Raw genomic sequence first — 14,441 nt, 5'->3', positions numbered from 1 at the left:
GAGAAATAAATATGTTAAATTGACAACTTTTGAAATTTTATTATTCAACAAATTAACATTTGTCATCACATGAACACACAAAGTACCGGTACCGATACCGGTGTCGGTACCGATATCGGTGTCAGTTGAAGTGTGGAAAGTTCCATCCCCAGGTGAAGGAACCCTCATGTGACTGTGGTTGTTGTTGTTCCCGCAGGTATGAGGCGCCGCCGATGACCCCGCCCTCCTTCCCCGCCCACCCGCTGTACAGCAGCTGCTGTGGCTGCAGCAGGCCGACGCCCGGCAGTTCTACCTGCAGTAGTACGTCTCTGTTCTGTTCTGACAATTCACCCTCTCACCTCGTCTCGTCACACGTTCTGATTTGGCTCCTCCTTTTCTTCCCGCAGCCATGCGGCGTTGGCGGCGGCAGGCTCCGCCTCCTTGACACCCGCCGCCAGTTCGTTCAGTCTGCGGGACAATCGCAGCTCTCGGGACCAGAACTCGTCTGACGGGACCAGAACTCGTCTGACAGAACCAGAACAAACACGCAGCGGAAACCTTCGAGTCCTGAACGACCCACAACTAAATCCTGACCTTTGACCTCGGCTGCTTTTTCTCCCATCGCAGGTTTTGTTATCAGACTTTCACTGCACCTGTCCAGCTCTCTCACACACACACACACACACACACACACACACACACACACACACACACACACACACACACACACACCTGTAGCGCCCCCATGTGGTTCACACGGGAGTGTTTGTCTTCCCTCTCAGACACACCGCCGGCTGGTTTCCCTTCAGAAGAGTTCAGGTCCAAGAGCCAGACCAGGTCCACCAGAACCAGAACCAGCAGAACCAGGTAAACCCACCATGTGCCTGAATCTCACTTTAAACATTCGTTTCTCTCTTTTTCTATCTCTCCCTCCCAAACTTTCCTCCTGCTTTCTCTCTCTCTCTCTCTCTCTCTCTCTCTCTCTCTCTCTCTCTCCTCTATCACTTCCAGTTCCTTCTCAGTCTCTCTTTCTGTCCTTAATGTCTTTTTCTGTGTTTCATTTATATTTTCCTCTTTTTCTGTCTCTTTTTCTTGGAATATCCCTGTTTGTATCTCTCTTTCTGTTTTTTCTGTCTCCCTCTCTCTTTCTGTCTCTCCTGCCTTAATGATCTGGATCAGATGTAATCTGATTACATTTGGTTAAATAGAGGTCTCTGGTTGATTCTGGGCCGTCAGATATTCACACAAACTTTATTTTCAGGACGAACTGCAGGGGGACAGGTTGGGTGGTCCAGAGGGGCCAGGTGGTCCAGAGGGGCCAGGTGGTCCCATGACAGCGGTGCTGGTTCCTCCTCATCAGGTGTCCCTCATGTGGACGGCGTGGGTCTTCTTCAAAACCTTCTGCTCCTCGCTGATTCCTGAGGTTCCTCAGGGCGTGGCCAACTGACCTCCTGGTCCAGACTCTGGATTATTAATGTGGGGGAGGGGGAGGGGGAGGAGGCGGGACTTCCTGCAGCTCCTCCTCCTCCAGGAAGCACCAGCAGCATAGAGACCGCCGTGGACTGAAAGTTTAAAAAGCTTCGCCGCAGCTCCTGACCGTCGTTCTGCTTCAGTCCAGGACTGAAATTAAATTAATCTTCATATAATTTAAACTTCACTGCTCACTGATGTTTGGCTCTTCAACGGAGGAAATGAGACTTTTTCTAATGTGGGAATGACAAAAAAAAAACAACCCGGATGTTCAGACGTGTAACTGAGGGTTTGTTTGTTTTCATTTAATGTTAGTCCGTTCACAAAATCTGAATCTAAAGCTTGAAGTCCTTTCACTTTTACACTTCAAATCTCAGGATTTTCTATTTGATCAAAGTTCAAACAAAAGTGGATTTCTGAATTTTGGGAGGTTTTAACTTTTTATTTCAGCTGTCATGCTCATAATCCACCAGCAGGTGGCAGCAGAGTTTATGAAAACCTGAACTTAAAGGGTCATATTATGTAGAATTCCCTTCCTAAAGGTTCTCCAGCAGTACTAATCGTCCCCATACCTGGACTGACGTCCCAGAAGTGAAGACAGTCTGTCCTCTCTCTCCCTGGCTTGTTTCAGGTTTTAAAAAGTGTGTTGCTCCAACCAGCCAATCAGAAATCAAACCCTATATAGTGTCATCGGGGGTTTAGCCAATCCTAATCGAGGTAGGCCCTCCCTTTGACTCCTCCCACAATTAGGCAGCTCTGCTCTGGCACATGGCACCACGAGAGGAAGTACTTCCTCCTCTTCCCAAGATGGGCATGTGTGGGCGGAGCCAGTCCAGCTCACACAGACACAGCAGATTCTGAATGCAGCTCCTATGATCCAATATTCTAATGAGGAAAATCAAGGAGGAGCTAGAAACTTAGAATACTGAAGGTTTCTGGACCGACCAGACCAGAAGGAGGAGGAGAACAGGAGGAGGAGGAGGAGGAGGAGGAGATGAACAGGAGGAGGAGGAGAACAGGAGGAAGAGGAGAGCAGGAGGAGGAGGAGAACAGGAGGAGGAGGAGAACAGGAGGAAGAGGATGATATGACTCATTTAAAACATTTTTGATTTTATTTTTGCATCAATTAAAATGACTTCTTCTGTTAAAATATTCATTAAAGGGCTTTAGGTAGGCTTTATCCAGCACTTTATACTTTCTGTGAGCGTCTTCACAGAAGATCGTGTACGGTAGGAAATTAATGTTTTATCGTCTCTCTGAGAACTGAAATACTGTGTGTGTGTGTGTGTGTGTGTGTGTGTGTGTGTGTGTGTGTGTGGGGGGGGGGGGGGGGGGGGGGGGGGGGGGGTTATGTCAAAGGGCCAAAGGTTCAGTCAGTTTATTGATCACTTGAAGGTCACTGCAGGACACACGCTTATACAGTGACCTCTGGTGAACACACACACACACACACACACACACACACACACACACACACACACACACACCTTCACTCCCAGTGAGTGTGAATTGTGTAACTCATCCAACCAGCATTTACAAAATAAAACACCGGCTCTGGTCTGACGGATTCATGTTACTAAGAATTGATAACTAATTACTGTAAAGACGAAACACATAGTTCAGATTAAAATGAGAATGTAGATTATAGAGCATCTTCCTCCTCTAACATCAGATTATAAATCATCTTCCTCCTCTAACATCAGATTATAGAACTGCTTCCTCCCAACATCCAGACTATAGAGCATCTTCCGCAACATCCAACATCCACATCCATCCATCTCCCTCTTATCTGTTCCCGGGTGGTGGGGGTGTCAGTCTGAGCACCGTCACCCAGATCACATTGCACCATTAAGAACCTTCCTGCAGGTGGTGAGCCCACGGGAATAACATCCAGATTATATTGCATCTTGCTTCTCTAACATCCAGATTATAGAGCACCGTCCTCCTCTAACATCCAGATTATAGAGCATCTTCCTCCGGTCCAGACGGTCTTTAAACTCATTGGACACTGAAGAACAGCTCCACCAGTAGCTCGGTCAACTCTCTCACCCTGCCTGCTACAGCCCCCCACCCCACCCCCCACCGTATTGGCTGGATAGTCAAAGGTGGCGTCCAATCAGTGAGCAGAACCAGGGAGAAGTGATGTTTTAATCTGCAGTCAGTTAATATCAGGTACAACTTCTTTTCAATTTATAAATATAATCTGGATGTTAGGAGAGGAAGATGTTCTATAATCTGATGTTGGATGAGGAAGATGTTCTATAATCTGATGTTGGATGAAGAGGATGCTCTATAATTTGGATTTAGATGAGGAAGATTCTCTATAATCTGGTGTTGGATGAAGAAGATGCTCTATAATCTGGATGTTAGATGAGGAAGATGCCCTATAATCTGGATGTTAGAGGAGGAAAATGCTCTATAATCTGGATGTTAGATGAGGAAGATGCTCTATAATCTGGATGTTAGATGAGGAAGAAACACTATAATCTGGATGTCAACTGAGGAATATGCTCTATAATCTGGATGTTAGATTAGGAAGATACTCTATAATCTAGATGTTAAGTGAAGAAGATGCTCTATAATATGGATTTAGATGAAGAAGATGCTCTATAATCTGATTGTTGGGTGAAGAAGATGCTCTATAATCTGGATGTTAATTGAGGAAGATGCCCTATAATCTGATGTTAGATTAAGGAGACGCTCAATAATCTGGATGTTATATGGGGAAGATGCTCTATAATCTGGGTGTTAGATGAGGGCGATGCTCTATAATCTGGATGTTAGAGGAGGAAGATGCTCTATAATCTGGATTACCTGAAGTTTCACCAGTCAGTGTGTATGAAGGTCAGTGGAAGAGGTGAAGGTTGTAGCTTCCTCTCTGATTAATCCAGAGTTTTCTTCTCCTCCTGCAGCAGTCATGAGTTTATACGATCAGGACGCCTTCTTCTCCGCGTCCTGATCGTATATTTAATTCAACATTTTATATTTTCTTGTGTTTTTTCCTTCCAGCGTTAACATGGCTCACTCAGTGGACTTTGAGATCGAGTCTCAGATCGACCTTGGAATCAACCCGAGACTGTGTAAGAACCAGTTCCTTCACCTGAATCTCTTCATTTCACTCCTTTTACAAAGTGTTGCTGGTAAGACCGTGAGTCTATACCTGAAGTTGAAACTGAGCAGTTCCAGTTGTGAAAAGACCAAAAACCAAAGACGGCTTCCTTAGATCAACAATTTCAATGGTCGCTATATGTATTTGCTATTTATTCTAATCAATCCTCCCAAACATCCAGTCAGATCATTAAAACCGAGGAATCTCATTTGGTCTTGAAAAATCAGTATTAAACATAAACGCTCCTCTTTTCTGTTCCTATTCATCAAAGTCAGATGAAAAGTATTAAAGTTTTTACTTAAATACTTGGAAATCCAAGAGTTTCGGCTTTAATGGACCAGTAAGACCTGATACTTTAGTCTGGAATAACCTCTTCTCAGCGCTATGGACGTGTGGTGTTTATCAATCTCACCTCCAGGTGGGAACGTCCCGGTTCCAGTCCAACTTCCGCTTTGTAGAATTGAACAGGGTTCTTCTCAGTGTGAGGAAAGAACACTAACGCCTGTACACGGTGCATAGCGTACTTCTCATACAAATAGGAAATTTACATTTAAAAGTAGATTGTCACTCGGGTAGCTAGTTTGCTAGCAGGTGGCTCGCAGGAGGCTAATGGAGCGGAGTTAGCAGTGTGCTAGCTGGTGGCTAATGGAGTGGAGTTAGCAGTATGCCAGCTGGTGGCTAATGGAGCGGAGTTAGCAGTGTGCCAGCTGGTGGCTAATGGAGCGGAGTTAGCAGTGTGCCAGCTGGTGGCTAATGGAGCGGAGTTAGCAGTATGCCAGCTGGTGGCTAATGGAGCGGAGTTAGCAGTATGCCAGCTGGAGGCTAATGGAGCGGAGTTAGCAGTATGCCAGCTGGTGGCTAATGGAGCGGAGTTAGCAGTGTGCAAGCTGGTGGCTAATGGAGTGGAGTTAGCAGTGTGCCAGCTGGTGGCTAATGGAGCGGAGTTAGCAGTGTGCTAGCTGGAGGCTAATGGAGCGGAGTTAGCAGTATGCTAGCTGGTGGCTAATGGAGCGGAGTTAGACAGACGACAATAACAGACATACTCTGAGTTCTTCTGCAGGTCTGCTCTCGACCCTACAACGTGTCTAATGGTTCTTCTTCGTGCACTATGGCCTGATATCGTGGTTCCATGACCCTGCGGCCTCCGTCCGTCCGTCCCTCTGTCCGTCCCACCGTCAGACTGCAGTGGAGGGAAGGTGGCAGCAGACACTTCAGACTGTTACCTGAACTTCCACAAGCTGCGTCTGCAGCTGCAGGGAGACAAAGAGTAAGTTCCGGTACGTCCGGCGCCGTCACATGACTGCGGCGTGTCGGCAGGCTGACCTGTGTTTGTTCTGGTGTTGGTTCAGACCCAACTGGCTGAAGAAGCTCTTCACGGACTTCATCACCTTCACCGTCAAGCTGGTCATCAAGGGCCAGGTGAGGGGAGGAGACTCTTATGTCTTTGTCTCGGGATGAATGTTTTCCTCAAAGCAGCTCACCTGGATTCTAACGTGTCTGTTCTCAGATTTGTAATGAGATCAACAAGGTGGCGAACATCCTGGCCGACTTCATCCAGGATACTGCAGGTGCTGAGGGAAATACTTCAAATCTGAAAGGACGAGAGCTACACTCGGTAGAGCGCAGTTCTTCACTAACGCCACATTTGTTTGTGGAACTGAGTTAGCATCACAAGCATGATAGCCATTAACTCGTATCGATGCTAACTAGCCTGTCGGGTAGCTACATCAATGAAGCACTGAGCAGGGAGCGTCTCCATGGAAATAGTAAAATGTGCGTACATCAGTGTCAAATAGTGACAACATGAAGCAACCATGACAGCTGATGGAAGGAGCGGTGGATCAAATAACCTTGTAATCTATTGGTTTCCATGGTGACACATGTGGCGTTGGTGAAGGTCTGCGTTCTACCGAGTGTAGTTCTAGTTGCATAAGAACCTTCTTTGTGTGTGTGTGTGTGTGTGTGTGTGTGTGTGTGTGTGTGTGTGTGTGTGTGTGTGTGTGTGTGTGTGTGTGTGTGTGTGTGTGTGTGTGTGTGTGTGTGTGTGTGTGTGTGTGTGTGTGTGTGTGTGTGTGTGTGTGTGTGTGTGTGTGTGTGTGTGTGGCCCAACATGGTAAATATATGTTTTCAGTGTTTCTGCCATTGTTTTCAAAATGTGAAACTTTGCTGAAACTAAAACATAAAAACGCTGCGTTTTCACTTGAAACATCGAAACGGGGCCTAGACATGAGTTGGACTGCATGTTTTCGTTAAAGCAGAGCAGGTCGTGATGTTTTGTGTGTTTGTGAATGAAACCTCAGATCAGGTGTTCAACCCTATGGTCTCCGCTGCTCACCACGACGGACGCTTCCAACTCAACATTTCTGGAGAAGATCTGGTGGTGAGTTTCTGACTCTCAGCTCGGCCTGCGAAGCAGTGAGGGAATCATGATCTATATCTATATGTCTATATGTTTGTTGACTCGTAGCTGAAATAGTTGGATCTTCTTTCAGGCACTTTTGAGGACGAACTTCTCCACTGTGATTCCTGATTTCATCAGCGAGGTGAGAATAGAAGCCTCCTCCACGGCGTTCAGACTATTTGGCATTCAGACTGTTTGGCATTCAGACTGTTTGGCATTCAGACTGTTTGGCATTCAGACTGTTTAGCGTTCAGACTGTTTGGCATTCAGACTGTTTGGCATTCAGACTGTTTGGCGTTGTCACTTGTGTCCAGTGTCTGACGGAAGGGGCGTCTCCAGAGCTGCGAGTGTGGAGCTCGGCTGTCCCCTCCCTCAACATCTCCACCTGGGGCACCACCGTCTGGACGCAGGCGTCCGGGTGGATCCGCTGTGGGAGTGGAGACGAGCCAGCGCTCTCCTTTCAGACGGTACCTTTCATCTGGGTTTTCAGTGATCTGGTCAAATATGAGAAGTACTTCGAATTGAACCGAGAGCCAGGAGGAAGTGAGTTATCTCTGAGAGCGTCATGCTACCTAAAGACTCCACGAACTGCGCGATTCTCGACCGTCAGGGTTGTGAAAGCGTTCACACTGCTCACGACTAAAGATGATGATACTCACATTACTATTGCAAAGATACTCAATAGTCTATTTTTGGAGCAACTAAGATGTCTGAAGCTAAAAGCACTATTGGCAGAAGCTTTGTTTACCTAGAAATTATTGTAAAACTCACTTATTGAATCAAAATTCTTTTCTTTCTCTTTAGTTGTTGTTGTAAACTGAGGAACATCCACACGACGAAAAAACGATCTTTGTCCTCCCTGGCCTTCTCCCAGACCTCCGTCCACCCCTCACTATGAACACGGTTCAACACGAGGCTTCAGGGCATGTAGTACACATGCCAGGCCTTGAGGGGCGCTGTGACTCACCAAACACAATAAAAACGCAGAAGAAGACAGACCACATAGAAATTTATATACATAAACACATAAACCACTATATATCACTCTAGTTTTATAGGTCTATGGCCCCGCTCCGCCTGCTTCTAGCTTCTGCAGCTCCACCCGAGCTTCTAGTCCCTGATTGTTCTGGTTATTAGGAGACGTAGCGGTTATTAGGGGACGTTGTGGACCGAGTTCTTTTTTTTTTTTTTTTTTAGATCGGCTGGATTTGCCGATCCCCGATCACTCACAAATCACCAATATCGGCCCCGATCCGATATCTACCGATCGGATCGGGACATCCCTACTCACGACTTTACGAGACAATTTAAAATAATCATTTTTGTCGACTTTACGAGCTGAAGCTGTGCTGACTCGTTGTGCTCACGCAATCGTCCACACAAGACTGAAACGGTATAAGCGCCAGCCATCCAGTCAGGAAAAATACAGGTACTAAACAAGGACAGAAAGTTTTCTTATTATTGGAGACAAATTCCAACAAGTCGATGAGCAATTCTTCTTTAGGTTCCCACATCGTTCTAATCGCCATTGAAGCCCGTGTTCATAGATCATCTGTTTCTGATGTGCAGGATGTGATCGTGGACATCAAGGCGTCCTACGCCAGCAAGAAGCTCTCCCTTCATGGCAGTTCTGAACAGTAAGACGGCGCCTGTTGATCTTTGATGGACTTTGTTCCAAGAAATGATCTTCCTACGATTAAATCCACCTTCTCTGTCCAGGATCAACATTGTTCAGGCTGAGCTTCCTTTACAGCGTCTCTCAGTAAGTCCAACTCCCGGAATCCTTTTACTTTGTTTTAACGAAATTGTGATGCATAGTTTATATTTCTCATGTCATTTTGTTCTATTCTTTTTTTATGATTAATCGGTCTGTGATAGCTTATTTTGGGATCTACTGTATATACACAGTTGTGAAATATTATTTTGTGCAATAGATTTATATAGGTAGATCTTGTATTTATCTATTTATTATGAATCTATAATATAAAATGTTTGCATTTTTTAATTAAATTAAATTAAATTAAATTAAATTCAAATTAAAAAAACTTTAAATGTTAAATTATTAAATTGATAATTTTAACTGTACACTATAATGTCACTATTTCATATTATTTATTTATTTATTTATTTATTTATTTATTTATTTATTTATTTATTTATTTATTCATTCATTCATTCATTCATTCATTCATTCATTCATTCATTCATTCATTTATTTATTTTCATGGGGACCACAATGGAAATAAGTCTTATTTTTGACTTTTTCGCTGTCATTCCTCAGGTTTGTTTTACATGTCATCAAAATGATTAATATATTTGTATGTTTTATTTTGTATGCACATGTACAAAATCCAAATAAGTTCATTCACTCACCAGCAGAATCTCCAGACGCTCGATGATGTGATTCCCCATTCCTTTGATTTATTTATTGTTTGTTTGTTTGTTTTTTAGCTGTACGACGAAGCTCATTTTGACTTCTTGACTGAAGCGGTGCAGAAAATCGGCATTCCCAGAGTCCTGGCTGGTAGGAGACACAAGCACAAGGCTGAAACCTCCAAATTTGAATTAGTAAAGTTTTGTGTTTGAACAAAATTAGCCCTTTACCAAATTGTACCCCGCCCATTTGCTGGGGCTGCACAAGAGCTTTTTAATGTATCGTTAAGAAGATACCAACACGACTATATACTTACAGCAAAAAACAACATCATGGAAGTTGAACATTTTAAAATTGCTATTTTTACAATACAAGTTCAATATATACTATACACAAGTTTTATATATACAGTTTATACATGCACATCAAGGTGTTAGGAGGCTTCCTAAAGGAGTTAGGAAAGGCGATCACGTTGTTTTGACAATCAAACCGCACTTCCACTAGGTGGCGTTATAATAATCCAATGGTGGTGAAGATTAGTGACGTCTGCCGTGATGAAAAAACTCCAAATGTGATAAAAAGTAGTATAAAGGTGGTTCCTCTCACGTTCTTCTGAGGTTCTAACCTCTGATATAAAGTCAAATATCTGAAGGTTTCAATGTAAATCAAAGGAAAAGAGGAACTAAAGGGAAACGGCTGCAGGTGAATAAAGAACCAATCAGAGTGACAACAGGCTGCACTAAAACTGGACTTTACTGTGTTGGTTCTACAACATCCAGAACATTCCTAGTTGGGATCTGGGTTCTAGATGATTTCAGATTGTTCAAGGGTCCTTTTAAATGTCGTCACCGCAAGGAATTGTGGGGCAGCATGATCTGGTCTCCTATGATAAAGGAAGCATCAGTGGTTCCTCGGCTAAAGGACGTTCTATAGGAAGCATTGAGCCTCCTTTCCTTAGCTTAGTGAGAATTCCAACGCTCCTTATCATGGCCGCCACTTAAACACTTCAGGGGTTAAGGAGAAGTGGGTGAGAAAGGAGATAGGAGGGACTAGTAGGAGATAGGAGGGACTAGTAGGAGATAGGAGGGACTAGTAGGAGATAGGAGGGACTGTTAGGAGATAGGAGGGACTATTGGGAGATAGGAGGGACTAGTAGGAGATAGGAGGGACTAGTAGGAGATAGGAGGGACTGTTAGGAGATAGAAGGGACTATTGGGATGCACCCCAAGACACTAGAGGGTCCAGACCATTCAAACTATGGTCTTCATGTGTCGATCAATTCTATTTCTACCAACTATCTGATTAATTCTAGTTCTTGGACATCGTGTCCCGCTCACTTCCCGCTCACTCCCGTCGAGTTTCACCGTCTGTTCTCTGGATTAATGTGAAATCTTTGTTTTTCAGTTCTTGAAGTGGAGTTGACCAGATTGCTGGATAAACAAGGAACAAACCTCTTTGACATTTCAAACCCTGAAGTTCTTTTCCGGGATGTGAGTGATTTCTCTCTCTCTCTCTCTCTCTCTCTCTCTCTCTCTCTCTCTCTCTCTCTCTCTCTCTCTCTCTCTCTCGCTCTTTAGCCTGTTAACCTGTTAGCTTGTTAGCACTATGGGATTGTGTGGTCTCTCTCTCTTTAGCCTGTTAGCCTGTTAGCTTGTTAGCACGATGGGAGTGTGTGGTCTCTCTCTCTTTAGCCTGTTAGCTTGTTAGCACGATGGGATTGTGTGGTCTCTCTCTCTTTAGCCTGTTAGCCTGTTAGCTTGTTAGCACGATGGGAGTGTGTGGTCTCTCTCTCTTTAGCCTGTTAGCCTGTTAGCTTGTTAGCACGATGGGATTGTGTGGTCTCTCTCTCTTTAGCCTGTTAGCCTGTTAGCTTGTTAGCACGATGGGAGTGTGTGGTCTCTCTCTCTTTAGCCTGTTAGCCTGTTAGCTTGTTAGCACGATGGGAGTGTGTGGTCTCTCTCTCTTTAGCCTGTTAGCCTGTTAGCTTGTTAGCACGATGGGAGTGTGTGGTCTCTCTCTCTTTAGCCTGTTAGCCTGTTAGCTTGTTAGCACGATGGGATTGTGTGGTCTCTCTCTCTTTAGCCTGTTAGCCTGTTAGCTTGTTAGCACGATGGGAGTGTGTGGTCTCTCTCTCTTTAGCCTGTTAGCCTGTTAGCTTGTTAGCACGATGGGAGTGTGTGGTCTCTCTCTCTTTAGCCTGTTAGCCTGTTAGCTTGTTAGCACGATGGGAGTGTGTGGTCTCTCTCTCTTTAGCCTGTTAGCCTGTTAGCTTGTTAGCACGATGGGATTGTGTGGTCTCTCTCTCTTTAGCCTGTTAGCCTGTTAGCTTGTTAGCACGATGGGAGTGTGTGGTCTCTCTCTCTTTAGCCTGTTAGCCTGTTAGCTTGTTAGCACGATGGGATTGTGTGGTCTCTCTCTCTTTAGCCTGTTAGCCTGTTAGCTTGTTAGCACGATGGGATTGTGTGGTCTCTCTCTCTTTAGCCTGTTAGCCTGTTAGCTTGTTAGCACGATGGGAGTGTGTGGTCTCTCTCTCTTTAGCCTGTTAGCCTGTTAGCTTGTTAGCACGATGGGATTGTGTGGTCTCTCTCTCTTTAGCCTGTTAGCCTGTTAGCTTGTTAGCACGATGGGAGTGTGTGGTCTCTCTCTCTTTAGCCTGTTAGCCTGTTAGCTTGTTAGCACGATGGGAGTGTGTGGTCTCTCTCTCTTTAGCCTGTTAGCCTGTTAGCTTGTTAGCACGATGGGATTGTGTGGTCTCTCTCTCTTTAGCCTGTTAGCCTGTTAGCTTGTTAGCACGATGGGAGTGTGTGGTCTCTCTCTCTTTAGCCTGTTAGCCTGTTAGCTTGTTAGCACGATGGGAGTGTGTGGTCTCTCTCTCTTTAGCCTGTTAGCTTGTTAGCACGATGGGATTGTGTGGTCTCTCTCTCTTTAGCCTGTTAGCCTGTTAGCTTGTTAGCACGATGGGAGTGTGTGGTCTCTCTCTCTTTAGCCTGTTAGCCTGTTAGCTTGTTAGCACGATGGGATTGTGTGGTCTCTCTCTCTTTAGCCTGTTAGCCTGTTAGCTTGTTAGCACGATGGGATTGTGTGGTCTCTCTCTCTTTAGCCTGTTAGCCTGTTAGCTTTTTAGCACGATGGGAGTGTGTGGTCTCTCTCTCTTTAGCCTGTTAGCCTGTTAGCTTGTTAGCACGATGGGAGTGTGTGGTCTCTCTCTCTTTAGCCTGTTAGCCTGTTAGCTTGTTAGCACGATGGGAGTGTGTGGTCTCTCCGTCAGCGTTCGGACCTCTGAAGCTTTGGATTCTCTCTCTCTCAGGGCTTTGTGGTGATTCAGATGGATTTCGGTTTCCCTCATCACCTCCTGGTCGAGTTCCTGAAGAAGACGCTTCAGTAGCCGACGAGCTGCAGCAAAATGAAGCCGCTCGACGACCCGCGGCGAGGAAATGTTGCGCGGTCGCAGCCCGTTGGTGGAACGGTGAAACTGATGACGGCGGATCTTTAAAAAGGAGGAGAAACTTAACTGACGCCTCTTTCACACCACAACGTTTTCAAGTTGAAAGCGCTAAGCGTCGGTAGCTTTCTTATCGTCGGTAGCTTTCTTAGTGTTGGTAGCGTTGGTAGTGTCGGTAGCTTTCTTAGCGTCGGTAGCTTTCTTAGCGTCGGTAGCTTTCTTAGCGTCGGGAGCTTTCTTAGCGTCAGGAGCTTTCTTAGCGTCGGGAGCTTTCTTAGTGTTCGTAGCTTTCTTAGCGTCGGGAGCTTTCTTAGCGTCGGTAGCTTTCTTAGTGTTCGTAGCTTTCTTAGCGTTGGTAGTGTTGGTAGCTTTGGTAGCGTTGGTAGCGTTGGTGTCCGTTCACACAACAACGACGCTCAGAGTCACTGAAAACGCAACTTTTTGAAAACGCTCCACTTGAAACGTTGTGGTGTGAACGAGCCTTCACTGTTTTACTCCCTTTGTCTCAGATATTTTTTGTTCTCCATGTAAATGTAAAAAAAAACAACCGACTGTTATGCCGTCTCTGTTAAATATTATTCATCTGTCGTTTGAATTTCATGAGAACTAAAAGTAGATTTTGTCTTGGAACTGAGGAGCAGCATCTTTTTCTCCTCCGATACAATCAATACTCACGATCAATGGCTCCTCTTTTCATGCAGGTTTGTAGTTTTCTTCTTTTCACGCAGGATCTGGGCTGATTCTCCTTCATTCAGTGGATATGAGCCGTGCATTAGTATTAATAATGCACTGGATCAAGTTAGAGTCACATCAAACTTAGAATACCTTCATATCTGTTCACATTTAAAACCAGTTTATTAATTTTAATCTTATTTTCATCATTTTGATGTTGATGATTTATTTTCCTCATAAAACTTCAATTTATCTCAATCGACTGATTTGTCGTTATTTTCTAAATTGCAGCAATAAATAGATTTAATCTTCATTAACACAATCGTTTCCTAACACGTGCACATTTTAACACTGGTGTGTTGTTTTATTCTGATTTATGGATTTTTGCTTATTTTCCTTCACTGAAGTGGATTTTTTAACATCGTTTCAATTATCTTACCAAAAACGTAATTCACCTGAATTAACATGAAATTATAAAATCTAAAAGCATATTTTGGCTCATTTCTCAAATTTCTAAAAATATAATTTAATTTATTTTATATTTATTAGATATTTAGTAAATATATTTACAAAATGTTTAAATCTATATTTCCATTTCAAGATTTTTCCAGGTTGTTCATTCATTCTGCTGCAAATTAATTTTTATATATTTGTTAGTTGATTATTTACTAATTTTCACTGAATTAGCAGAACTTTTTTTCTCTTTTTTAAAATGTACTTTTAACAAATGAGGTGAAGTGGATTTGATCGCATGTGTTATTAAAGTGGCTTCGTCAGAAATGCCCCATCCTTTACTCTTATTGTCGTCTCTGCTCAATAATATTGTTGATGCGACAATAACTGTCCAACTTTAATGGGGGAAATTTACTTATTCACGATTTTAAAACATGAAAGTTTCTGAATATTCTCAGCTTCCTCCTTAGAAATGGTAAAAATGAGAATAATACATTTCTTGGTTTAATTGTTTTGGCTGTTTTTGAGGAGCTTGTTTCCT

General features: G+C 43.9%; 1 protein-coding gene across 1 annotated transcript; it reads left to right on the top strand.

Moving 5' to 3' along the window:
* Positions 1-724: 724 nt before the first annotated feature.
* LOC308116582 (cholesteryl ester transfer protein-like) lies at positions 725-13,451 on the top strand (the record flags this gene model as incomplete). The annotated part of the gene is made up of 12 exons (XM_080474836.1): positions 725-846; positions 4,459-4,529; positions 5,738-5,825; positions 5,908-5,977; positions 6,066-6,126; positions 6,859-6,938; positions 7,274-7,426; positions 8,529-8,596; positions 8,679-8,721; positions 9,411-9,483; positions 10,738-10,823; positions 12,641-13,451. 12 exons carry the CDS (start codon positions 725-727, stop codon positions 12,716-12,718), a joined length of 993 nt encoding a protein of 330 aa, XP_080330962.1. The 3' UTR covers positions 12,719-13,451.
* Positions 13,452-14,441: the final 990 nt, after the last annotated feature.

Source organism: Lipophrys pholis (genome assembly GCF_963383615.2).
Source record: "Lipophrys pholis genome assembly, chromosome: 11".
In the NCBI taxonomy this organism is placed as follows: Eukaryota; Metazoa; Chordata; class Actinopteri; order Blenniiformes; family Blenniidae; genus Lipophrys; species Lipophrys pholis.
This window is presented reverse-complemented; position numbering and strand designations above follow the sequence as displayed.